We start from the raw sequence: 27,964 nt of genomic DNA, 5'->3' as shown, positions 1-27,964 counted from the left end.
CGAATAAACATGTCATTTTATTTCAACTATACCTAAAAAGGTGCTAAAATTTTCTAATTATAATGTGTGTTATTCCAGTTCAACAGCAATTCTATCTGTTTTTAATAAATGTTTTAAAAAATGTGTGTGTGTGTGTGTGTGTTCAAGGCTACCTTGAGTCAGATTTATTTGATCCACACTGGCTAAGCAATATTAGAAGGAACACTTAAATGTGGATCTGCTTTTCCCCTACTAAAGTTGTTTTGAGTTGTTTATCAAAGACTCTTGAAGGAAAGAATCATGAATATTTAGTCAGATCTACTAAAAAATAATGATTAAACATACAGAATACTACTTTCCAAATAAGTATGCATGAAAGCATTGAGAATTTCCATTTCAGAAATCTGAAAATCACTAAATCTGACACCTGTACATAAATGCAGAAATCAGAAAAGTAATAGAGATACAACTGTGAATAGATCAGACTTCACGGTAAGAGTTCCTTCAAAGCAATCATTGGGTACTGAATAACCCACTGAGATTTAAGTAAGGTTGTGTATATGCATATAGTAGTATCCACCGTTTGGACTAAACAGAAGCAGACAGAACTCTAAAGAAGTCAGTGGTGTTACATCTTCATAAAGAGGCTGAACTTTATCCTCTATGTTCACACTTAGTCTGTGCACTTACGAAAGGCATGAGGAACATTTTTATTTCTCTAAAAAGAACGGTATTTTTGAACATTAATTAATGATACATTGTATCATTATGTCTTCAAAGAGCTGAATTTGGTCCTCCCAGTATACAACTTTTCTATATTTTAACAATTTGTTCTTTATGCTTTTTTAACAAAGTTACCTTTTTTAAGCTGCTTAATTTTAGGATGAACATCTACTATATCTCTATGAAATTCTTGTTTCCCTTTTACATTTCCTTACCTTAAAAAACGTTCATATAAATGGCCTGAAGCGACTGAAAAAATGTTAAGAATATCACTTTTCTTTTCCATCTCTTCTACTGGAATTTCTTCTGAAAAACTAAAAAAAACCCCCAAAATATGCAAGTATACATTCAGCAGAAACAATATACTATGACATTACTATTCAGCTTGTAAAGAGTCAGAGACTATAGTCAGAGACTACACAAAAGAAACACTCTACAGTAACTGAATATAATTATATTCCACTTCCACTGTGCATGCCTATAATACTGAAATCTTTTGGGAACAACATCTCACCTTGTATGTTATTCAGGAAAAAATATGGAACAACTGCAATTTTTTCTATCAAACAGAATCCAAATTGACAAGAACTCAACATTTTAACAAAGCAGAAATCAGAAATACATAAAGCCAACATATCTTGAGGAATTAGTTATTTTAAAATCAATAACAATTATTTTTCAAGCTTCACCTATATGATTTCCTATCACAAGTCCAATGCATTTTCGTGAGGATGTCTGCATGGCCATGTAGTTATAACCAGGGTTTCAAGTAGTGTTTGATCTGAATGATGATGGGTGAAAACATACTCTGAAATACAGACTATACATAACACAGATGGCCACACCAGGTAAAACCATGTATTTAGTGTATAACCCTGTTCTCTACAGTGGCCAACAGGAGATGACAAGGCCAAGCAACAGCTATATTTCCAAGAATATTCTCACAACATTCAGTGGCCTGTGGTTAAAAGCATATCCTGTGCAAGAAGTAGTTTCTTCATAATTCTCGCTGGATTCTTCCAGGAATTTGTCTGTTTATTCTCTCTATAGTTACTTTAGATCTTTGAAGTTAACTTTAAGATAGACAGCCATGAGAGCTTAGCATTTCTTAGTATACTGCAGAAACAAACGCTGTGTTGGAACTGGCAAACATGAGTATTTCCTACGAACTGGACAGTGTCTTGGGACAGTATCTTTGTAACGTAAGTTATTTGGAGCATAAGAACATAAGTTCCATAGTTGTCTGTGGAAACAAGGTCTAGCAAATTAAGAGCCAAAAGACAGTCTTGAAGATCCTGAAGAGGCATTAGAACCGTCATACTGAAACAACAGTTGAATTTATTATGTTAACAGCATTCTGGATTAAAGACCCAAACTAATTTTATTCAGTGTGAAGAAATATTGAGAACAAATGAATTGGAATTCAGCCAGTAGTTCGAGCCCTCCCACTTGCAAGTGGAGAACATTATCTTTTCAAGATATTTCTTGTGCAAAAGGTCTCTGAAGAGTTACGAGGATGGAATGTTTGGAAAGCATCTAGGCCACTGATTCTCAAACATACCGATCAAAGTTTGTCTGACTGAAATGCTCTCCAAAGGAAAATTAACATGTCTCAGAAAACAAGACTCCTATGTTCTGATCCACAGCATGGATGTACTAATCTATTAAAAGAAAGTCAGATTTTTTTAAAAAACAAAAATACAACATCCTTTTTTTCTGCGATAGCCTCATTCTCAAAAATGATTTAACAATTTCATGAGAATTTGTATTTTGGGAATAAAATTTGAATTCCAATTAAAAAAAAATCAGCCCAAACCAGATACCATGAACAGACAACAGATTTCTAAGCAATGTTATTAGCACCTAAAACCAAAGGTTTACAATGGTGTAACACACATTCAATATTGCATGGTCATTAGCCCCAAGTGATTACATGTTTTAAACATACTTTACATGTTTATCAACCAAATACCTTTTACTTTAAGGTTTTCCCTCCTTATAGAATATTATAATAATAAACATGAAAGCATTTCTTGAGCTTTCATTAATTATATCTAATAACAGACAAGCAGCATCTTAGTTTGCTTTTAGACGGTCAATTTAAAACACGTGAGTACCACGTAACTGGCTGAGATCTTTAAACCAAGATTGATTCCCTGCCACAACAAAATAGAAGTAATGTTGATAGAGAAAATGAACAAGAACTATAAATGGAAGGGAGGGACAAAAAAATAAACAAACAATGAGATATACCAGGCATTACAGTTTGTCTTTCTTTGACATTTATTTCTGTTATAAATCCCCCGGGGCTTTTTAACATATTTCTATCACTTTCAACTAAGGAACACTTATGCTATGCATAGTAATAAGTACTTCCTGGCATGGTTAAAGTATAAGCAAATTATTCATTACCTTGTAAATGAGTCCCATTTTCCTTTTTCTTCTGTTGTTCCATCAGTAAGGAGATCTTCATTCATTTTATCTGACTTTTTCTGTACCTAGTCATTAAAATAAATTAATTCACATAATTTGGAAAGTTAGCTGATAATTAGTATTTCAATTTTTATATCTAATTATGGTGGACTTACTGGTTAGCTGGACTAATATCTTACCAAGTCCTACTTCAATAAAATAATTACAAAACTGCCTTAAAACAAACTGTAAAAATGTCACTTCACATTTTAAAGTATTTTGTACAGAACTTACTGTAAAGAGAAGCAAAGCAATCAATTATGAAAGACTAAATTGGGATTCCTATCTCAAATAAAACAGCATGTTCAAGCCCTCTGTACTTATGCAAACAGTAACTTAAATTATGGTGAATTGTGGCTCATTTTCTTTCTTGATGAAAACCCATGATTTTGTGATCCGCCATCAGCTGGCAGAGGAAAGGTAGTAGGGTGTTGGATCATGCAAGGAACTTAGAAGAAGGAAATTGTGATTCTCATAACCTTGCATAAGGAGAAAGTGACAAATCTGTCACTGAACCACACACTGTCTCATATAACCTATGCAATTTCTGTTGTCTTACATAGATGCTTAATAAAGGTTCCAAATTAATTTGCTGGCTGTCTATATTCCTTGATTAAAAGATTATTATTTCTGAAACTCAAATAGCTTTTAAAGTATTAAGTGTTTGAATGTATTCCATTATACCCATATTATTTTCATTTTTTTATACTGTCAAGTTAATGCATACTGATTTCTATTCACACTAAATCATGTGCATTTTTAGCTAATGCTTCAGAAGCCATATCCTAGATATGGCTGAAGTGATTCTATAGCTCAACGGAATTGAAATGAGACATGATATAATGTATATATTCTAGTTATTAGTTTAGCATACATGATCTTTTGCTTAAAAGAATTTTCCTATATTCCTATTCCTATTTTCTTATCCTTTTACCTTTTCTCTGCAGTCTAAAGGCAGGCTCTGCACCCCTCACAAAGAATTACAAATTTTCTCATGGTTTGGAAACTTTTAGTTACAGAAGTAAGGAAGAGACTCAGAAAAAATGTATGTTTTTTAAATTTCCTCTTTGTATTTTTGTTTACACTGCTTTCTCTCCCTCTCAAGGTCTACAAATAGGACATTATGTGCCAAGTGCACCTACACAAAACAAATCTTTACAAAAAAAAAGTAGAAAACATGTAATACCATGTGAGGTTCTTTCTCCTTAAAAGAACTTATGTTTCATTATCTATTTCTGATGTATCATTAAGAATGAAAACAATAGAATGTCATTTACATAACTTTGGTAACTTAGTTTAACATATCTGATTTTAGCTTCCCAAAACTTTAGCATCTAGACTAAAATATTCATTTAACACCCCCATCTCCACCCCCTCGTCACTGGAGGGAACTAGGTGGCTCTAGACAGGGGTTCGTGTCCCTTATTTTACATAACTGCATTACCTATGGACATAACTGAGATGGGATGAACAGTCCTTTGGACTGTCGACCTCCTTACGCTGACCACAGATGGACCTCGAGGCAACTAGTTCAGACTACACGTCATAGCTTAGACACACACAGCTTAAGCTAGATGAGATGAATCCTCTCCATGTTATGCACATGAATGTATTTAACAACTATTTAATGATTTCCCATGCAAGCAGTATAACCTGACTGGATTAAATTAACCACATTAATTCACACATCTCTATTTGATTATACAAAATCTAAATAATATATTCCCGTATGCATCTTCCAATTAAATACAGCCTAAGACATGTCAGCATTATTCATGTTTCATATAAAGAAATAGTGCAGACAGAAAGGATCTCTTTACGTACTTGGACTTTGATAATTTTGCTTCTGAAGTTGTTTAATACCACAATAACATCTGCCAGGTCAGCTACAGAATCTGTTCCTTCATGGCTGTGAAGGGAAAAACACCATGCAAACATACTGACTCATTAACACGTTTTATCACTTGTGCTTAATTACAGTACAAGGTTTAGCTCTGTTGATATTTATTGAAACAAAATTTCCTCACTTGCACCTAATTATAACTTAACCTTAGAACCTGAGTTTTATTCATCACTAGATATTGCCCACAGTTGTAGCCCTCATTTTTTAATTTAGATTTTTACAGGAAATTTTATCAACCAGTCAAGAAAATCAGACATCTAACGCTGTACATTATGCAGGTATTTATTATACAAAATATATTAAACTGTCTATTATATTTCAAATATGAAAACCACATATATCCCAGAAATTGCTGCATGGCTGCACTAAATCTACTTTTAAAATGTATCTGCTTTAAAGTCTGGGGCAAGTTACAGCACAGTGCGGAAACATTAAGACTGGCTTTCAGCTGGTTGGCTTTGGTAACTGTATCCCTACCAACACGGCTGCAGCAATGCAGCCCATGCATATTCGCCTTACTGAGTGCCAGTTTAAAGCTACTCAGGCATCTCCAAACTGTACTGCAGCCCACTGAGAAAGAAGTATAAAAAATGTTGCCATCTCTCTCTGATGCAGTATAACAACATACTTCTCAAATCCCACACTTTTTGTATATCAAAATCCCATATATTTTCCCTTCAATCAATTTATTTCTTTTAGTAGTATTAGCTTTTACTTGCTAAGACTAAACGTACAAAATACTAGTTTCAGAAAGTAATTTGCTACCCCTTAGTCTTGACTTATTTTTGCCTAGAGAAGAGAACGATTCAAATTTTGCTTCAGTATGTTTCATGGCACTTAAATGGTACTAAAAATGACAGGATTTTATATACTTAAGCACATCTTCTATTTAACTGTTTTTTGTAAAATGTGCCTACAGTCTCTAAGTTTTGTGGAAATGGCTGATTCCGGAACAAAAGAACCTGCTCAACATTATCTTGACATCTGCAGTCTCTGATTTAGTCATATTTTCATGCTTTTAAAATATCACATATATGAACACTGGGCCAAAAACTGTCTTTTTATCAAAGAGATATACAATACTAAAAACAAAAGGACACAGATCTCTATTCTAAATAAACTATGTGATAACAAATCAGATCTCACCACAAACTGCTTTTTGCAAGGTAAGCAGCTAGCAGTCAAAATTTCAGTGTTTTAATTTTTGTCATTTTTCCACAATTTATTTCTATTCTTCTCTAAGTTACCTCAAAATCTTCACATTCTGAATTCTGTAGCTAGCTCCGCAGTTCTAAGGATGAATATAATTTTCCAAAGTCCTTACAATGTTCTCTAAACAGATTTGGTTTGGCCATTAATTTAATCATTTAATAGTTTAATTTAGTAATTTAATAGTTTAATAGCTTTACAATTTAATTTAACTTTGTCTCCTTAAATCTCTTTAATATATCCCTCATTGTCAACTCCATCTTTATTCAACTCCAACTGTTTTCACTCAGTGTGATGAACCTCCAGCCTAATATGAACAATGTAATGAAGATGATGATAGTTACCATTAGTAACCCTGGATAGTTAATCCTGGTCTCAAGATCCCATTTATCTGTTTCTCCGGTCACATCTTTCTATACTTCCTACTTTCACACTATGGTAACAGCTTTTCATGACCAAGTCTGTCGCTTTATTTCAATTTCTACTGAAACCAACTATATTCTCAACAGGTCCTTACAAACTAAGATATTCACTTGCTTTCAGGCAAGTATCTCTCTGAAAGAAAACCGAGTCCAACATACTGTTCTCTAATCTTAAATCAGTGTGCTGAATCTTACACAGGAGCTCTTCTCCTTTTCTTTTTTTCAAATGAAATTATGGATGTTGTAATTTTATTTGTGTACAGATAAAATTTCATGAGTGATTACGTGAGTAAGGTTCTGAACGTCAGCTGGTGTTTGCAAGAACTGGGATCATGATTTACAAACTCCATTAACAAGTCTGGTAAGAAACGCTGTGTTTTGTCCACAAGTGAGGTACCTTAAGCAGTCTTGAACGCTGTCAGCATAACTACTTTGTTTGTAAACTCACTAAAGTTAAGCACAGCTTATTTTTTAAATCCCTGCAAAAAGTCTTATATATTGACTTCATTGTTGTATAATTGCTGTATAAAACTAAACATGTCTAGCAGACTATTTAGATCAAAACTTTGCTCTGTTTCAAAACACATATATACTTCTCATATAAATGCATTTTAATTTTCAGCACGGAGAAAAGAATATTTAATTTCAATAAATGAAAACTCTTTAAATTAAAAAGAAAAAAACATTTGCCCAAATTACAAAAAATACAACTTCCAGTTATACAGTCTGTGTAACATAAAACTGTAAGTTATATCCACCTTTCTTTTTCAAAATGAGCTTATACATATGTTTTTATTATAAACAATTTTCTGCTAAGTCTCGATTTTGTAATACTTAACCTAAGTTTTCCTACCAACATTACAGAGTCAAAGCTCAGATAATATGTAGCACTCAGACTAAAATACTGTTGCAGAGTATACCAATTTTAATATTCCTAGCATTCAGAGTGATTTATTAATTAGAAATACATCTACAAGGGTAACCACTTCAAATCAATGATCTTTGTTATAAGTAGTGTTTGAAAAGAAATGCTTTTTCCAAAAGCTATTTACATAGGCAAAAAACAAATTACTTACCTCTGTATTACATGCTAAAATGAGAGAAGCAAAATATGCTAAATGAGAGATAAAATATGCTAAAATGAGAGAAGCTGCTGGAAAGCAGCTCTGCAGAGAAGGACTGGACCTGGGAGTGCTGGTGGATGACAGGTTGACCATGAGCCAGCAATGTGCCCTTGTGGTCAAGAAGGCCAATGGTCTCCTAGGTGCATTGGGAAGAGCAGGTGGAGGGAGGTGATCCTGCCCCTCTCCTCAGCCCTGGGGAGGCCTCATCTCGAGTCCTGTGTCCACTTCTAGGCTCCCCAGGACACTAGAGACATGGAGCTACTGGAGAGAGTCCAGCATAGAGCTACAAAGATGAGAGGACTGGAGCATCTTCCCTAGGAGGAAAGGCTAAAAGAGCTGGGCCTGTTCAGCCTGGGGAAGAGAAGACTGAGGGGGGATCTTATCAATGTCTATAAATCCCTTAAGAGAGGGTGTCAAGGGGATGGGGCTAAACTCTTCAGTTGTCCCATGCTAGAGGCATGAGGGCACAAACTGAAACACAGGAAGTTCTGCCTGAACATGAGGGGGAATTTCTTCCCTGTGAGAGTGACGGCCCAGGTTCCCCAGAGAGGAGGTGGAGTCTCCTTCTCTGGAGACATTCAAGGCCCACCTGGATGCAGCCCTGTCTACCATGCTGTAGGTGACCCTGCTTGGGCAGGGAGGTTGGACTAGATGATCTCCAGGAGTCGCTTCCAACCTTACCCATTCTATGATTCTGTGAAAATATGCCCTGAGGCGTGATACATCCTGTAACTTCAAAATCCTGTTTTACCCCTAAAACTCCTAAGACAATGTACAAGTCTGCGCCTCAAAGAGCACATGCCATCTTAAAATTTAATGAGAGGGTATTACTTGTATACAAGAGTAGAGAATATCTTTATATCCTGCAATACAACTTGGCTAAACTTCACGCTATCAAATGGCTGCTTGAGTTCTGATAACGTTTTGATATTACTAATATTGACATCATTAACAACAACTCCCAAACATAGTTCAGCTGTTGCATTCTAAACCTATGGTTTGTAATAATCAAATGAAATAAACATTATTGTTTAGATTCTTCATCAAGTATTAATTTTATATAACTTAGCTGAGCTTATTTCAAGCTTATTGGTATTACTTCTTAAAGAAAATCAATAGTCTTAAAAAACTGCAGGTGTTTTAAGTTCCCTTTGATTAAATCTAGAAAGCAAAGCATTTTTGTTCAATTTTGTTTCATTTTTCTGTTCAACTATAGCTTGCTTGCTACATTTTTTTCCACCATGGTATCTTCTATAAACCACATTATATACTTCAAGATTTGAATGTTAAACTAGACAAATGATACAGCTACAGTTGGTGGAGATTAAGTGAACTTCTTAAGATGAAGACGATTTTTTCTGCTTTTGCAACACAGTGTGAGTGGTTTCTTGAAAAATATAAATTGAAAATTGCAAAGAAATGGAATGAACCTAACATGCCATTAACACTACTTCCTGAAACACTGAAATTGATGCATTAATTAAATAATCAAAACAACAAACATATTCATCTTTTTTTTTCCATTTTGTAACAGTAGCTGGCAACTAAACATCCTATGAATCTGTATGTTCCTGAAATCTGAGTAATAATAAAAAACATAAAAGGAAATAGACCTGTTTCAGCCCACAAAATTACAGAGAGGAAAAAAAATTTGAACGGAAGCTGAAATAAAGCAATGATGTTCTTCTAGAAGGAACCAGTTCCAAAACTTCAAGAGGAACCGTAATACATTACAGATCTATGCTGCCATCTAAAATATGAGAAAAAGGATTCTTCCAAGGAATAATCAGGATGAGAATTAGCACATGTTCCTTGTGAAAACTGACTAGGGAAATTACAGATCTGTAAGCCCCATAGAAGGCACCTAAATGCCAGTTTCTGTAGTACAATATGACTTTTCTTTCCATGCACATGCGTTTCTTTCGAGAAGGATGGTGCAGTCAAAATGCAGCCAGGGTACAGAATCAGTGCAAGAAACTGAAGAGTGCTTCTAAATCCCTACATTAAGGTGCAACCACAGTGATTCTTAGATGACTAAAAGTCATGCTGAATTGATTGAAGAAAAATGCCTAGAGTTAAAATGAATATAATGCTTTTGTTCAAAAGGGATGCTACCATCAATAATATTGCATTCCAAGGCACCCTCAAGGCTGAAAAATTCTGAGAGGGAAATTGATGGTACTTGCTCAAGCTCACAAAGACACTGCAGGTATGCAATGCTATAGGCAGACATATTGGTGGGTCTACACATTAGGTACATCAGGAATATCAAGATATTAATCTAGAAAAATGCTACTGACAATTCTACAGAATTTGGTGCAGGTGGCTGCATGATAATGCTAACCATGCTCTGAATTAACAGGGCAAGTGTCTGGTAGCTGTGTAGCTATGTGGTAAGAGATTCTGCCAGTGTCAAACCTAGATGTCTGAGTGCCTTAGGCATATTATTACTAGCATTAACATATCAAAATGGATTCAGGTATAGACAGAACTTTCAAACAACTGCTTATTTCTCCATGGCAGACATGCCCCCTAAGATCTTACCAGATTTTCTAAGATACCAAAGAGGAGTGAGATATTGTTGGTTTCAAAACCAAGACCAAAACAGTAAATGGAACATGTAGAAAACAATGCAAAGTCAACTGCAAGAAGTTCTGCCAGTTGGACAAAAATTCGTCTCACAGAGCATATGCTGTTGTTTTTCCACAGCAACCCTGATCATGTCTTGATTCCATATCAAGATGTGACAGGACCCAAGGACTGGAAAGCTATGGTACACTGTGGTGTAAATGTGCACGCTTTTTGGAATTCAGCATGTGGCCTGTACGCGCATACTGAAACAAGTAAGGCACCCTGCAGAGAACTTGTACCTTAAAATGTGTTATGGGAATGGTCATCAAAGACTGAAGAAAATTAGATGTATGGGGGCAATAAGAAAGTGTTTAAGTATGGGAAGCTCTCCAACTTCCCCTGAGAAAGTGGCATGACTGGTGGCTCATCTCAAGTTCCTTTCCCTGAATGCACTCTGGTTGGGAAACAAATGAGGAATTAGAAGTTTCACAGCCAAAAGGTTATGATCTGATTAGGAACACAGAGATACGGTGGGACAGCTCCCATGACTACACTGCTTTGATGGACAGATGAAGGTCCCTTAGGAAGAACAGGCACAAAAGTCAAGAAAGAGTAAAAGACTTGCATTCAACACTAAGGAGTAGGTTGAATCCATAGAACTTTGCTATGAAACAGGCATCAACCCCATTAACAGTTTACAGGTAAGGATCAGAGAGAGCAATGCAACATTCCTGTGAGTGTCTTAAGCAGGCCAGTCAGGAACAGAAAGTAAACAAAGCCTTTACAAAACCAGCAGCAGCCTTACTATTACAGGCCCTGGTGCTCCTGGGGGGGCACTTCAGATCCCAAGATCTGATGGAAGGGCAACACGGCAGGGCACAGGCATACCACAGTGTGTAGAGAACAGTTTCTTGACACAGGTGATTGACAAGAAAAGTAGGAGAGGCTTTCTGCTGGACTTGATGTATACAAATAAGGAAGAAAGGACAGAAGGTTAGTGGCAGCCTTGGCTTCACCATGAGACGGTGCAGCTTAAGATCCTGAGAAAGATGAAAAAGGCAAATAGCAGAATTACAGCTTTCGTTTCAGGAGAACAGCTTTTGTCTTGCTCAGGGATCTGTCCAGGGTTAGCAGAATCCCTTAGGAGACTGTCCTGAAGGGTGAAGAGGTTGAGGAGAGCTGGTTGATCTTCAAGCGCAGCCTCCTCCTCATACAAGAATGGTCCATTCCAGTGGGCAGAAAGCTGAGCAGGTGTGACAGGATGAAAAAGACACTGACATACTGGACAGAGAGCCAACAAGACAGTTAGGTTGAAGAACAATGTATACAAGGAGAGGCTGAGAAAATTATGTTCATTTAGTCTTAACAAGAAAAGACTAAGATGGTATCTTATGGTTGTCTTCAATTGCCCAAGGGAAGATTATAGAGAAAACAGAATCAGACTAAACTTGTAGGTTCTCAGCAAAAGCAGAAGAGGTAATAGACACTAGCTGTAATAAGAGAAATTCTGGTCAGACATTAGGAAAAAAGTTTCACAAGGAGGGTGGTCAAACACTGAAACAAGTTACCCAGAGAAGGTGTGGAATCTCCCATCCTTATAGATACTCAAAATGTGACTGGACAAGGTCCTGAGTAACCTGATCTAACTTGGAAGTTAGATACTTTTGAAGTTGGTAGTAGAAACATATGCAAATTAATGCATGTGGAAAAAAGAAACCTAATGATACTTACACAATAAGTAGACCTGATTAGCTATTATTTCCCAAGAAAGATCTTGGAAAGTGTAGATAGTTCTCTGCAAATGTCAGCTCAGTGTTCAGCAATATTGAAAAAAGATGCTAGTATTTATTAGAATCAGGAATTTAGCAATGTTGTTGTGTAAATGCATGCTGCAACCACAACATGAATGTGTCTTTACCCCTGGTCACCCCTCTCAAAAGGGCAGGGCAGAATGAGATAATGCACAGATAAGAGCAACAATGATTAGACATACAGACAGCCTCTGCAAGAGGAAAGACTGTGTTAGGATTTTTCACTTTAGCAATAAGAAATCTGAAAGAAAATAAGAAGTTTATAATATTATAAACATAAATTCATCCACATTTATTATAGAGAAATAACTGTATTTATGTCATGTAAATTCAAACAGAAAACCAGATGTAGAGTGTATTAGCTCTTTCTTCTTAATAAAATACATCTTTAAATAATTGACTTGCTGGAAAGCAGCTCTGCAGAGAAGGACCTGGGAGCGCTGGTGGCCACGAATGAGCCAGCAATGTGCCCTTGTGGCCAGGAAGGCCAATGGTATCCTGGGGTGCATTAGGACGAGTGCTGCCAGCAAGTCAAGGGAGGTGGTCCTGCCCCTCTCCTCAGCCCTGGGGAGGCCTCATCTCGAGTCCTGTGTCCAGTTCTGGGCTCCCCAGGACAAGAGAGACATGGAGCTACTGGAGAGAGTCCAGCATAGAGCTACAAAGATGATGAGAGGACTGGAGCATCTTCCCTAGGAGGAAAGGCTAAAAGAGCTGGGCCTGTTCAGCCTGGGGAAGAGAAGACTGAGGGGGGATCTTATCAATGTGTACAAGTACCTGAAGGGAGGGTGTCAAGAGGATGGAGCCAGACTCTTTTCAGCAGTGCCAAGCAATAGGACAAGAGGCAACAGGCACAAACTGAAACACAGGAAGTTCCACCTGAATATGAGGAAAAGCTTTCCTGTGAGAGTGACAGAGCACTGGACCAGGCTGTCCAGAGAGGTTGTGGAGTCTCCTTCTCTGGAGATATTCAAACCCTGCCTGGACGCGATCCTAACATGCTCTAGGTGACCCTTCTTGAGCAGGGGGGTTGGGCTAGATGATCTTCGGAAGTCCCTTCCAATCTCAACCATTCTTGATTCTGAGAATACTTTGAAAACTATAAACCAGTGAATAATTAGTGCTTCAGCTTTATGCTATTTTTCACTTATGGAAACAAAAGTGATTCAAATTTTAAATCACAACATAGTATAGTGTAAATAGATGTCTAATCAGAATGGAGAAGTGGCTGAAGAGAATCATAAAAAGCAACTATTATTAAAAGGATGTTGAAATAGATCAAGTTTTTAAACAAAATATATTGCCTAAATGATTTTTGGAAGAGCTAGATATTACAAAAACATCCTCAGAAAACAACTAGTCTGAAATGAAAGACAGTTATCTCTACTTAGAACCAGAACCTGATTAAAAACAGTATCAGGCCAGAATCATCAGTAAAATTTCACACATAGATCAAGTCTGCTCTTGGAACTTCAGAGTTTATGATTCCAGTTAGAAATATAAATTTAGAATATCAAGAATATAGTCAGAGTCCTGGTTTATTTCCAGGCTCTCGATTTACACATGCAATTTTAAATCATTCTCAAAGGGATTATACAGAACACTTCTTTATTTTGCCACTTTGCTGTGCAGAAATATAGTAAAATTTGTAGCTATAGAGCTTTACTTTACCAAATATCCTCCTGAAAAAGGAGACTTTAAATGTTAGTTTTAGGTTTTATAACTCCTCCCACTTACCCTTCTAGAAAATAAAGGCATTTGTTATCAACTTTAAATGATTATTTGCTCCTTGTTCTACTGTTTCATGTTATCTTTGTTCATTTTTCTTCAGTAATTTCAGAATTTTTAAAAATATGTATTTCAAGCAACTTGTTTATAAGGCATATGTATGTGTTCTAAGGAAGCTTACTACTTACGAGAAAACATGATAAATCTCTTCAGATCTTCCTTTACGCAATCTCAGTGTCCAAGCACCTGGATTTGCTTTTAGCTGAAAATATCCCTATGAAAAAAAGGGACCCAAAAAAAGAAAGTTCTGTTTCCTTTTCAGAATCGATCACGTACACACACAAACATCAATTATCCAACCCTCAGTACTGCAGCTAAAGTTATTAACCTAATGCCATGCTAGCCTTGGAAGTGATACAGCCAAATATCATCTTTCTTTATGCCCATTTTAATGTCTCTTATTGCTCCATTTGTTTCTAGCTGAACATATACAAAATCTCCATGTAAAACAACAAGTAAGCAAGCAGTGAAGGAATTAACTACTAAACAAATTCTAGGATGAAAAATTTATTTGAAACTTCAAACTTTTGTCTGGAACAACTTCCCTAGTCAATACAGCTCTTTCCCAATTTAGAATCCCTGCATCCAGCTACACTGTGTGAATACCAGACAAAGCAAGGGGTGGAACGTGAACATTAAAGAGCTTTGTCATGTTAAACACCTTCTAGTATTGAGAAAGTATTCAGTACTTGTCTAAAAGCCAAAGATTCACATTTTGTTAAATGTTTTATTCCTTATAATACAATTTTCACAGAGAATGGCAGATGGCTAACAAGTCCTAATTGTCAAAATCAATCTTTCTCTATGAAATTACCTTAGCCAATACAAAATTAACCTTTCACTTCAGAAGTAACAAGAACTTCTGTGTTACAATAGCCAAGTACTAAAATGGAAAATATTTTTTTAGAGAAAAAGAGAAAAAGAACAGACTAAGAATTTAAATTATGTAAGAAAAGATCGTTTTTATTCTAATGTTTTTAGTTGCATTTTAATCAGTCATTACGACCGCTAATTTTCAGCCTCATAGTATCCTGACAACTAACATAGCCCTAATTTTTAAAAATTAAATATGATTATTTTATTATTTTAAATGATATGACAATATGATTAAAATTATATTATATATTATAAATCTGTGTGATGTTTTCACAGTAATTGCTTTCTGGATGTGTCTGCTGATTTCTATTAAGTATAAAAGGAACCTTGATGATTAGCTTGAACTAGATTCCTAACTTTAATATGTCTAAAATTAGATTACAGAAATTGCACTTGGCAGCATTCATTGGCATTTACAAGAAACAGTGTTTTCCTATAGCTATGCTTTTCAAGAGAGAATTGTTAGCAGAACTGGAGAATGTATCTCAACTATATTTTGGCATAGCATCCATAAAAGCAAAAAATATTGGTTCAATGTCTAAGTTTCTATCCAGAATCAAACATTCCAGACCATGAGCTAAAGGCAGAAAGAAGGTTCTAACTAGACAGTACTTTCAAAGTAACTGTAAGTAGTAAAGTTTGTCTTTCAAAAATTGATGCTTTCAGAGATTTGTATTCACTGGAGAATGCCCAGAATTGCAACCAGCACAGACAATCAACTCAAAATAAGGAATGTCTTGCTTCAAGTATATCTAATTATTAAGCAATTCACTAGCATTTCAGTCTTTGCAGGTGCAGTGATAGGTTGGTCAAACAACACAAATACCATAGCTAAAATGCAGTAATTACGACAGAATTCATTATGCAGATAGTGATCACTTATATTAATGCTTTTTTTTTCCCCAAAAAAGCTGACTCACTGGGCTGCATATGTATTTTTCACTGAAAATCTTTCTTATCTCAGAATCCCATTTTTAAATTTTTTCTCCCCCCAAATTATATAATCATGCTGTCCTATTGCTTGTAATTCCTATCTTTTACCTTCCGCAAGAACAGAGTAGTTTTCAATAGTTCTAAGAAACACACATTTCATACAAAACCCAATTTCATACAAAAACAAAGGAAACAAATACATAACTTATGAGACCTAATTTAGACACAGATTATTTGTTGATGAAAAATGTAGCACACCTCCATGTTACCTGGAGCATCCCACACTGCCACCTAGCACAAACGCTCAGGTTTCCTTGAATGGAGCTTTTGACAAGACACAAGCATGAGTTTACTGTCTGTGCTATATTACCTACTAATTATCAGGCTACTAACAACAAAAACAATTATTTTGGATGACCAGAGGAACTCTCAGGTGTGGATCTGTCCCACTGCTGTTTTAAGCACTTAACTGAGGCATCCAGAATAGACGCTTTCTTTGCCTGGACCCTTGTGAGACAAAAATGGCTACCTTAATCAGAACATGATTCATACCTTATGTTTGTCGGTGGAATCTCCATCTGTAGATATATACCTCCTATCATCACCTTAAGACAGCTAGACCGCTAGTTTAGGCCCTTCAGTTAAGGATTTAATATTAGGCTAAATTCAAATCTATGTTAGATCAGAACAGGAGAAAAAGCTGGGAGAGTTAGAGATGTACTTTCTCTTTTGTAGATGATCTCAATTCTGGAATAACTCCTGTTGCTTTTAATATTTCTAATTTGCAACACAGAGGAATGAGTTTAAAGAACAAGAATCTCAAAAAGAATTTTCTTGAAGAGCTGCAATTTGTACTTCTGTACTTAATACTTACCAGATTGGCCATCACAATAGTATCAACCATGACAGGATTATTCTTTGTGCCCAAAGTGAACTGCAGTCCTCGAGGAGGTTGTCCGGTCGTCACATCAAAGCAATGTCCTTCAAGTAATAGATATTCTAGCTCATATTCTGCTGTAACAGTACCTTTTATCTGTGGAAGGAACATTTAATCACTAAAATATGTTTTAAATAAGTGAAAAAGCAACATATGACAACAACAGACATGTTGAGTACAATTTACCTCAACTAACTTAAACTGTCAAAAAGAGAAAGGCCCTTTCAGAGGGAAATTCACCCAGTTTGGTATCCAAGATACAGAGGACCAACCACTCTGCAGAAGTGCCTCCCTCTCTACATTGACTATAAAAGGACACTGAGACTCTCAGCTTTGATAAGGTAAATCCCAACCTTTGATTTTACAATACACTATCTAAATGCACAGTTTTAGTGGATTAAATACTTTTAATATTTTGTGTATATTCAGTGACTGGAACAAATTCAGTGACTTTGATGCTGACAAATTAAAAATATATTAGAAAAATTCCTGAGCTACAAAAGGGTCAAATGTATTTTAATTTATATAAAAAAATAGCAATATATTCAGATTTATTTAGAAATACACCTAGATCAACACTATTACTACCAAAATATAAAATACTAAAAATTAAAAGGAAATAGAGCACAGACAGTACCCCTTGTTTAATTGCTCAAAAAATGAATACTTTCATAAACAATATAAAGCTCAACACAGCAGATAAGTTGCTGTTACTTCTATTCTGCTTTCTGATATTTATTATTTCATTGCTTTCCTTTGAGACTTATTTTCAGAAGAAAGAATGTGAAGAAAGATGATGAAATTAAAAATAGACTGACTAAATAATCAATTACATTAGTAAGTATTTCTGGAAAATAGAGACAAAAATCCCCAAAGATTTCCTTTTTCCTCTTGATGTAAAAGATCCAACATAAGTTTTATAATGTTTACAAAATGTTACTTACGTCCTGCAAATGAATGTTATCAAGATCACAGGAACTGTTCACTACTTCAACCAACCAGCTTTCAGGAGTGATCATATTTAGAGTCAAAAGGGGCGATTCTGGCAATTCCAGAAATTTTGCCAGAGGTTCAGAAGGAAGCTGTTTGTTGATTCTGTAAGTTAATTCTGGTTCCAGAACAAACCGATAGAAGCTGTTGAAAACAGAAATGTTCAAAAAAAAATACATTTATTAAACTATGAAGGCTGAGTTCCAAGTATGAAGTCTTTCAAAAGCATTTTTAATTACACTGTTTACCAAATTAACGATATTTGGAGGCATGGTAGTTCCCCGTTCCTGAGGAATATTGTCAAATAATACCTATACCACCTCAAATGAGCTAGCAGATGAATACAGAACAATAATTCACTTTTGATAATTTTGTCTGGGAAAATATAGGTCTCCCACCTGCATTCTCAATGTCTGAGAAGGTAAAAGCCCAAGAGGGGCACCTAAACATCTTGAATTTGGACAGTCTTGGCTTCTAAGAACCTCTGTTGCTAGACTAAACAGAAGCAGCAATCCGCTAAAAGAAGTGTCCTTAGGACAGAGTTCCCGACACTAGCAGCAGCAAAACGAGAGACCAGAGAAAAGGAGCAGTCTCTCTCTTCCTAATCAAATCTTCCCTTTCTCCACAGGGAAAAGATCTCTGGAGCAACAAAATAATGATGCTTTCCTTCCTTCCTCTACTGATATTCAACAAAATAAGAAGAATTGCAACAGAGGAAGAAGAGTATTGAAGATGGAGAGACTGAAAACAATGAGTACTTCATATAGAAAAATAACATCTAATTGCTATATATATATAAAAAAAGTAAAACAGTAAGAAAGTGTCAGTGCCCATTTCTTCCTTTCACATTTCCCAAGCCCATGGAAAGAACTAGGCATTAAAATCTGCCACGTGACTAACTTCAAAAGTGACTGTGAGAGTATTCACCTAGGATACTCAGAAGACTGATGATGACAATACTGCCATCCAATATATGAGGTTCAGCTCCTGTACAACTGAGCAGAAACCAAGGCCTTGTGTTTTGTAGGCAAGTAGTTTATTCTCTAGTCTACTGCTTAAAGGGCGGGCACTATTACCAGTTCTCTCTCATATGAAAAGAATAGGTAAAATAGTTACTAAAGGGCTGGCAGTGCCTAACATTTCTCTTAGAAGGAAAGGAAACCTCTCTGGGGAGTTCACTTAAGCATAGATGTCTATAACTGAATTAGTCATCTCTGGTCTTTATAGCCAGTTAATGAAACTTTAATTTAAGGCACTATTTTTAGGGTATTACGTTCTTAATGAACTACAATGAGATCTTATGGTAACATCTCAAACGTAGACTGCACATTTAGTCAGATGGATTTCATCTATAAATTAAGTGGATCGAATCTGTGAAATTCATTACAGTGTGAGGGGATTGTAAGAAGTGACTAAATTAGGGAGACAATCTTCCTCAGAAAGTTTTCACAGGGATGAGACACATGTATAAGGAATTTTTAAGTGAGATATGTTTGATGGACTAGAACAGTTCCCTGTGATATAATGCTTAGCATCTTAGTGACGCAGTACTTCAGTTATGCACCTAAATTAGAATGTCTTTTTCTCTAGATAAGTTCAAACTGCTTCAGTAATACTCAGCATGTATTTTAAGAAAATATCTAGTACAACAAATAAACCAGAAATATAAACCATTGTTTATTTTTATTTTTAAGGGAATATATACTGTTAAGGCTTTTTTCTAAACCAAGTCCGATCGCATACTTTAAGAGCGTCTCTAAACTACTCACCTCTTCAGTGGCACTTCTGACAGCTTAGATCTGCAGTTCAGAAACAACCTGAGTTTCATATTGATAATGTCTTTGAGGACCTACAAAAAACATTCCACGTAAAAAATGGTCAAACTTTAAAAATAAGCCAGAGTTATTCTGGTGATGTATCTTTTTGTCATTTCTCAACCTTCAGTAGGTATTTCAAACATTTTAAAGTTTTACATATATCTGCATATTAAGGGCTGTTGTCAGTTACTTCAAATAAAGATTTGACCTTTTCTAAAACTGTGTGATTTAGCACATAATATTCTTGATATTCAAAATGTTAATGTTTTTCACTAGTGATACAGTATTTTAAAGAGCAGCTATTCCCATCTTCCAATGCATGAGTAAATTATTATATTACTACCTCTTCCTCATATTATTTTCTAGCTTTAAAGCTCTTTAAAGTTTGTAAGTACAGCACATGCTTTTTATTCAATAACTGAACTTAGAACAGTGACTTGTACTCTTCCTAAATTGTTGCATATAGTAAACTGTTGAACGTAATAAAGTCCAGAGAATTATTTTAATAATGTCAGCAATGGATTAATGATGTGTTAAACTATTAGATCAACTTCAAAATGTATCAAAAAGTTAAAATATGTTTACTTTTTCTCAGTTTCTTGATCTGTTCACATTAATTTCTAAAATACAAGTTTTTTTGATGCTGTTACATAGAAACCATAATGTTAGGACAGCATTTTGTTTTTATTTCTGTAAGCAATCTAACTTGTTTAGAATTAACAAAATCATTAGTTTTTTTACAGTGCTTTTAAATATCTTTACCAAGTTATCTTCATTTCTGAGATTTCTGATCCAAGCTACTTATTTGAAAGCACAAAGCAGTTCTGTCTACCTTCATGGTTATTATTAGAAAAATAAATATAATAGTAAAAATAAATATAAAAATGGTATCAGTAAGGCTAAAATTACATAATGGTAAGTAAACTAGGAATGAAACAAGACAATGATTATCCTTAAATCTCTCTATTAAGATAACCAGCATTTTTCTTTCCCCAATTTAACCTATGGCTACGTGTATACTTTACTACAGTGCAACAAATTTACATAGACCTAGGGACCTGTTCTGCTCCTACCTTCTCATCCTTTGTGACTCTGAAATACTATTAGTGAAAAACTATTGAGAAAAAATTAAAGACAAGGGAGTGATGTAAGGATGGGAAAAAGTGAAGAAGCAAGAAACGAGGACCTCATAAATCCATCTGAACAGCACTGTTAATCAATGTTTTTTTCATATCCTCAAAAGCTTATAAGATTAACACATTTATTTAGAATTAACACTTTTTTTTCAGAATTAATTTAGTTATACAGTACTTGTAGCTTACAGTATGAAAGTTTCAAGTAAATCTTTTCCTAAACAGAGGAAGCTTGAGGAACAATTTGAAGGCAGAATAAAGTTTAGGAATTATTATAGTCGTTATCGGATCTGCGCTTTTTAAAGGCATAGCTATATATGCATATTCATCCATATATTCACAGCCCAAAATTAATAGTTCATATTATTATCTATAATACTTTTATCATAAAATTAAGCTGAAAATAGTGAGAATAATTTTTGTGGAGACCATGAGCAAGAGGAAAATAGAAGTTTTAAGCCTAAATGCAAAATAGCTGCTTACTGGAACCTGTTGGGTTGTGTGAGTATCTGGACTGATAAAATATAACAAATGATGCAAAACAAGAGCATTTCAACAAAACCAGGAAGAATAAGTAGCATTTTAAGTCTGCTTATTTCCAGAAATAAAGTAATTTTAATGTTTACTGATTAATATCCTAATAAATAAAGTATAAAGAGGGAGAGTGTTATTTGAAGTTGGCTACAGACCACCAAAATTGAAATAGAAAGCAAAGTGAGCAACTCTTGAAGCATCTACCATTCAGAATAAAAAGCATTGGTAAAACGTGTTACATGTTTCATCTACTAAAACATAATCTGAATTCTTAACATTAGAGATAACAATTTTCCAAATAAAAATGCTACATCCAAAGTAATTGAAACCTATATTAGCCTTTAGCTTCAAGACAAAAATCTGCTCCCACGAGTAAGAACCATGTTAGTGGTACTTCAACAATCTGGAATGATATTGTTTGTTATATGCAGGATGAAGACCAAATCAATAATTTATGTATGCTTGGTGATCTAAAAGGGACAATTTAACACACCTGGAAAAAGCTAAATCACAAGGGAGAGAGTTTAATCAGAAACATGAATAAACATTAGAAACTGCACAAGATTGTTTTTATCAGATGCTCAAACCAATGATGTCCAATCACTGAGAAGGAAACAAGTGCTGGTTTAAGAAAATCCAACCCCCCAAAAAAATTGCAGTTTAGAAGTGAAGTGAGGCAACTGTAGAAAACAAGAAAATCATAAATGAAAAAGAGGAAATCTGGTATTAGCAAAGATAGAAATTGTAGGAAACTGCTAAGGAAAACAAAATATACAGATAGTAAAAGTAAGGATAAAAATTTTTTAAATAAAGTTGTAAACAAAAAGCATCAAAGAAAATGGTATTTATTACTTGATGAGGCTATCAATAAAAAGGATGAAAGGCCAATGTGTTCAATAAATATTTATGTAACAGTTTTGAGAAAAAGACAAATGAAGTCTGTAGATGCTAGAAGTGGGAATGAACACTTTAAGCCAACAATAACCTGAGTAGATGCTTTAAAAACAGCTAATATAAGTTTAGAAGATAGTGGAAGATAGAAACATAACACACAATAAGTAGATGAAAAGTTGATTTTTTAAACAATTCTTAAAATGTAGTTGTAGACATTAAAATAATTATCAAATGGCTCTGCTTTCAGATGGGTCTTAAAGGACTGTTTTATAGCTATCCCAAAGATTTTTGTTTTTAATGGGGAGAACGCATAATCTTAAGATGCTAAAAAGATCATCATAAATGATAAATAATGAAGGCAGCAGCACACACATTTAAAACAATTTGATGTGCAATATTACCTTACACAACAAAACATTGTGCACTTAACTGTGGCCAAATGAAAAGTCACACATCCATGTACTAGACAAGTCTTCTTCTGGGAAAAAGTGACCTTGAAAAGGATTAAGTTATCATGCTAGGTATTAGCTGATCATGAAATTTAGTACAGTATTGTAGCTAATATAATACTGTCATTCTTAATTAAAATTTCATAGGAATTGAAACAGGGAATCTCTAATAAGACTATGAGAACGTATTACCTCTGTGGGGCAGCACAACCGCTTCTGCAATACTGAATTCAGTTCTGTCATTTAGAGATATGAGGACATCAAAAGCCAGAGAGTATTCAAACACATGAAAATGATTGCAAGATTGGAAAGTCTTTTTTACAGCAAGGTATTCCAACAGTTCAGTTTGCTTACTTTAACCAAGAAAATGTCAAGGGGAGCCTGGGAGGTTTGTTCAGACAGCATTTCATATTCTTACAAATGACTGAATTATTTCAGTTCACACGGCATGAAAATGTTTTAAACCAAGTTTCAGCTTGCATGTGCAATGCCTCAGCAAAATGTATACTGTCAGTTACCACACCTCATCTGAAAAGCACTAACTCACTAAACCATGGTATTTCAAACAATCACTGAGAACAGTGGGAATACCACCATAATATGAAGCATACGCATCGCAAACAAACTTTTATAATAGAATTTTCAATGTAACTGACAGAATGATGAGAAGATGAATGCCTGCAGAATGGAGCTAGAACAAAATTTACAATTTAAAGTCTGGGTTTAACAGTGAAGTTAATTAACTGCTGGAAAAAGCTAAGAACTGTGATGCACACTCAATCACTGGCAATATCTAAATTAGGATTAGATTTAAAAAATTATTTCTACTTCAAATGCATACTGATAGAAAGATGTCCTGTGACCTGTGTTTCATTGGAAGTCAGACTAGGTTATCAAAATGGGCTCCTTCAGAGGTTCCTCCTCACTTTATAAACAGAGTAAAGAGATATTTCTCCCTTGAAAACACAAAAAAACAAGGAAAAAAGGCAAAAGATAATTGACGGGAAGAAAGAAAAAGTTTGATTTTTCTCTTCACATTTTTGAGCTCTTTGACTTAAATACCTAGTTACTGGAACAAGAGAAAAAGAGCAGCATGGTCCAAACAGTTTATATTCCCAGAGCAAAGCAATTAGGCTAGGAAATCTGCTGACTGAAGTCTGGGGGGAGGTAGTTTGTTCAACGGTACTATGAATAATATTTTTTTCATACGTTTTTGGTGAATCATAAGCAAAAGAACTCTTCCTTTTCGTCCTCATCTTTACAATAAGCGATTTCTCCTATTTTCACATTACTTTAGGGACCACATTTGTAACTTTAGGGCCTATTAGCTGTTCCATGTATTCTGCTGAGAACTAATGTGGTCAAACCCTGGTCAAGCTAAGGTTAGTTTCTCAGGATCTGCTGTAGACAACAACTGTTGTCTTGTCTGGAAATATTCAACGTTAAACTCTGAGACAAAAGTTTTTGAGAAGAGCAAAAACAAGGGTTATATGGGAAGTATTACCAGTCTCTCTGGTAATCAAAAGTAAAGATATAGAGAAGTTTTTATGACAAAATCTAGATGAAAACAGATAAAAGCCTTGGCTTTGTTCTAACACATTCAGTCTCACTGATACCTCCCCCAAGCCTCAAACAGCTGCCTTCTCAAACTAGGCAGTAAAGTTAGCATACAGGTTAACTAGAGCTATTTACTCCTTCTCAATTTCAATTCTATTTAATATGAATAGATTTTTTTTTAATTTCAAAAAATATTATGAAAAGACTTCTTTGAAGTGACTATTAAATGACATGAAGTAATATTAAATGACATGAAGTGAAGCATGTTTTCACCAGGGCAAAAAAAATCATACAGTGGGCACGTTCAGGATGGACTGGGGCACTAGTCATGTTCTTTGCTGTTGTAGTCACTACACAAACTTTGCATCACGAACAGTTACCATTATAATACACTGGGCACCAGTACAGTTATATTGTTTAAAAAAGCTCCTTTAAATAAAAGAATATCCCAGTCTTTAAAGTTTTCAGTATTTAAGTCACCTATACATATGGCAAGATAATGTAAGAGGCATTCATTTAGGAACTTTCACTTTCCACCCCAGTGCAGATGTCTGCATGTTCTGTCAAAAATTCTTCTAGAAGGTCTGTATGTCAGATAGAGATTGCTCTTCAGACAATCAGATTTTTTTAAATGTGCATATTATTTTAAGTTGATTAGGAAAAAGAAAGAAAAATAATTTGAAAAAGGCTTCATCTGAATTAAAACATTTCTGATTTGTTTAGTTTCAATAGCATTTCATTACTATCTCTTCAGGGTTGGCTTCCTGAATAGGGCCTATAGCGCCTATGAACCATGCAGCATCCCTGTTTGATAAATAAACTTAATACATTACAGGAGTCATTTGCCTAGACATGTGTATTGCTCATCAGAGAACTTGCTTTGAGAGAAAGGAGACTTCTGAGCTGAGCTAAAAGGATCTCAACGCAACTTAGGATAACACGAACTTTTGGCTGAATGGAGAGACTTCTCAGGTTTCATAATCAAAAGATTTTCACTTGGTAAAATCAGGCTTTCCTTTTAACTGAGAATAGTAATAGAGAAGAGCTAATATTTCAGAATCTCAGAACAAAAGTGAGCATTGCAATAGCAGAATTTTTCATGAAAATTTTAAACATATTACTTAGCTTAAAGCTTTTAGTTATGAAGAGCAATTGGATGCCTAACATTCCATACATAGAACAGAAAAGGGTATGAAAATGGAAGTTTTTATGAAACTTTCATAATTATTGTGAAGAAAAGATAAAACAGGAGGTAGCAAGAATCAAGATGCAGACTTCAAAATTCTAACAGACCATAAAGAGAAGACAAAATTTACATTTTTATGGGAAACTATAAAGGAACTTGAGGTACAGTGATATTTCGCAGCTAGTGAAGAACGAAAATCATTTCAGCAGCTGTGTTTCTAGGACAGTCTCTCTTTAGATGATCAATAGCTATATACAATGAAAGATTTTTAGATATTCTTGGCACCATTAATCAACTGAGAAATACCTTTCCACAAGCTGAAAGGTTTATGGTCCAATCTTCTTGCAACAGTGCTATGGGCCAGATTTAGTCCATCTCATTTAGGTACTTTGGAAAACTCAGGTGCTTTTGTTTAATGGAAAGAAGCACATGCCTCTTAAGATTTCAAGATGGAAGACTCTTTCCCTGTAAGTTAGGCAGGCAATCTCCCTTTCCATCTATTAACTATAAAGAACATTTATGCACTCACTTTTAAGAGGACTGGTTCAGAGGACATCTAAATTTTACTTGCAAATATGGTGCTTACAATGATGGATTAAATCATTCCCAACTTTTTAATATAAATTTAAATCATCAAATATATATTTTTTAAAATCATTAAAATTCTGATTACCCCATAAATGCTAGACTACACTGTATTTCAAAAGAAGAAAATAAGTTTAATACAAATTAAACTACATATATGCAAATTAAAAGAAATCACCACCATCTTACAATCAATAAATGAGCCATCTTCTGTGCTTCTCTTGTCAATGGATCAACAATAGCAATAACATCATAGAATGGTTGATTCTGCTGAGGATCTATTTTTACTACGCTGTTAAAAAAATGTTAATAAATAAGTGACATGAAAACTCTAAATTAAATTTGTGGAAATAACAAACATATGCAGGCACAAATCTGTAATATCAGAGCTGCTTTAGATTTTATTGCTCACAAAGACATTTATCATTGTCTCATCCTGCGATATCACTAGAAAATCAACAGCAATTAAAATGTATCATTAATTTACCTAACTCCATAAGGGTTACTGGTTAAATATATACTGCATTACTAATTCAATAAAATAAAAGGAAAACATAGAGCAGTGTCTAGAACCCTTTACAGTTTCTTTTACTTGTATCTATATTTTAGAAGCGCCACTGGTGACACAATTCTAAAACAACAGTGGGAAAAATGTTAACTGAAAAAAGTGAAATTTGATAGGATGAATTAGCTTTATACCTTCCAGAAAAGAATTTAGTAACTTGATAAACTTGGTTGAAAGAAGTCAAGAAGACTCCACTTAAAGGAATCTGGATCCACAGAAAGGAAACGGTAGTAAACCTCACTTTGAAAAAATCATGTCCATTTATACACAAATTGGAGTTTTCCATTAAAAAAAAAAATCTAGAAACTTAACTAGCATTAGTGACGACACACTTCTTCCAATAAAGCAGTAACATTATTTACTCCATGGTGTTATTATAGCCTTGAAAAAGGTTTTAACCACTTAAAAGGGGCTGCTGACTTTATCTTTTTAGCTAGTATTAGAGACAGAGCCAGCACATTGGCTGCTAGAGCATGCACAGTATGCTAGAGTAGCTTTGCCAATAAAAACAAGTAAGGAACTGGAAATACTATTACAACATTTTTTTTAATTTGATCATGATTCCTGTACTATGTCCTTTTAGAAGATGTACCTTTCCTTGCCCCAGAAAATGGGAGAGTTTAACCCAAAAATGACTCCTGCCAGTATCCCGTTACCAAGAAGATAGAACTCCCCCAAAACTTATCTTCTGATTAAGAGTTACAGATGTGAATCTTGGGATTTGGGGTCTCTTTCAATATCAAGAGAAGACATTTGTGGCATATTGACTTTCTAAATCTAGGATTAGTAACTCTAGGAGTCAACATGCATAAGCATGTTAATGCCACTAATAAAATTCTCTAACTGTAAATCTGTAAGCTGAAGACAGATCTAGTTCTTAGGATCCAATCTAATCGTATTTTATGATTATGCTGAGCACATGAGCTGTAGCAAAGAGTGACACAGCTAATCCACAAACTATTAGACAAGTATTACAGTGTTACAGTTACATTCTAATTTTAATATCAAAGTACTATATATGCATTATCATGAGAGACAATACTTACCTGTGTTGTTCTTTGAGTAATTCAGCATCTTGTCTCATCTCTGTTTTAGGCAAAGAGGAGAGTAGGGCATCTATTTTCATAATCAAATCACTGCCACTATATTAAATGAGGCACACATAATTTGCTATGTTTTTCATTACAAAAGGAATAAAGCATTCATATTTTACTATCTGTCTGTCTATACTAGACACTATTTAAAAACCCACCTCTCAAGCCTGGACACTTTAAAAAGATTATCACCTCAAGATTTGTAACTTAATTTCTAGCATGGCAATGGTCAAGAACCACTAGTGCCTTATAGCTCGGGAACTGTATGCTTCTTAAATTTAACAGATGCAGAATTAACCTTCAGCCTCACAGTTTGCATGGTGCAACCTTCTGATATTTCTAACTCTTTATACCTTTTATTTGCAATTTATTTGGTTGAAAAAAAATCCTCTGTGACAACTTGTCCAAGTAGACA

The 27,964-nt window shown here is 34.8% G+C and overlaps 1 protein-coding gene across 1 annotated transcript in view; it reads right to left on the bottom strand.

The window, feature by feature from the left end:
* The window catches only part of UGGT2 (UDP-glucose glycoprotein glucosyltransferase 2), a 98,516-nt gene that overhangs the window by 10,063 nt on the left and 60,489 nt on the right, over positions 1–27,964 (bottom strand). Inside the window, exons 24-32 of the mRNA XM_062575806.1 lie at positions 27,502–27,597; positions 26,080–26,182; positions 19,505–19,584; positions 17,690–17,879; positions 16,683–16,841; positions 14,128–14,213; positions 4,999–5,083; positions 3,115–3,200; positions 918–1,016 (exon numbers count right to left, since the gene is read on the bottom strand). Of these exons, the coding sequence (XP_062431790.1) occupies positions 918–1,016; positions 3,115–3,200; positions 4,999–5,083; positions 14,128–14,213; positions 16,683–16,841; positions 17,690–17,879; positions 19,505–19,584; positions 26,080–26,182; positions 27,502–27,597 (984 nt within the window). The remainder of the gene's footprint in view (positions 1–917; positions 1,017–3,114; positions 3,201–4,998; positions 5,084–14,127; positions 14,214–16,682; positions 16,842–17,689; positions 17,880–19,504; positions 19,585–26,079; positions 26,183–27,501; positions 27,598–27,964) is intronic.

Source organism: Rhea pennata, chromosome 1 (genome assembly GCF_028389875.1).
Source record: "Rhea pennata isolate bPtePen1 chromosome 1, bPtePen1.pri, whole genome shotgun sequence".
NCBI classification, from domain to species: Eukaryota; Metazoa; Chordata; class Aves; order Rheiformes; family Rheidae; genus Rhea; species Rhea pennata.
The sequence above is the reverse complement of the archived record's forward strand: the minus strand, read 5'-3'. Positions and strand labels throughout refer to the sequence as shown.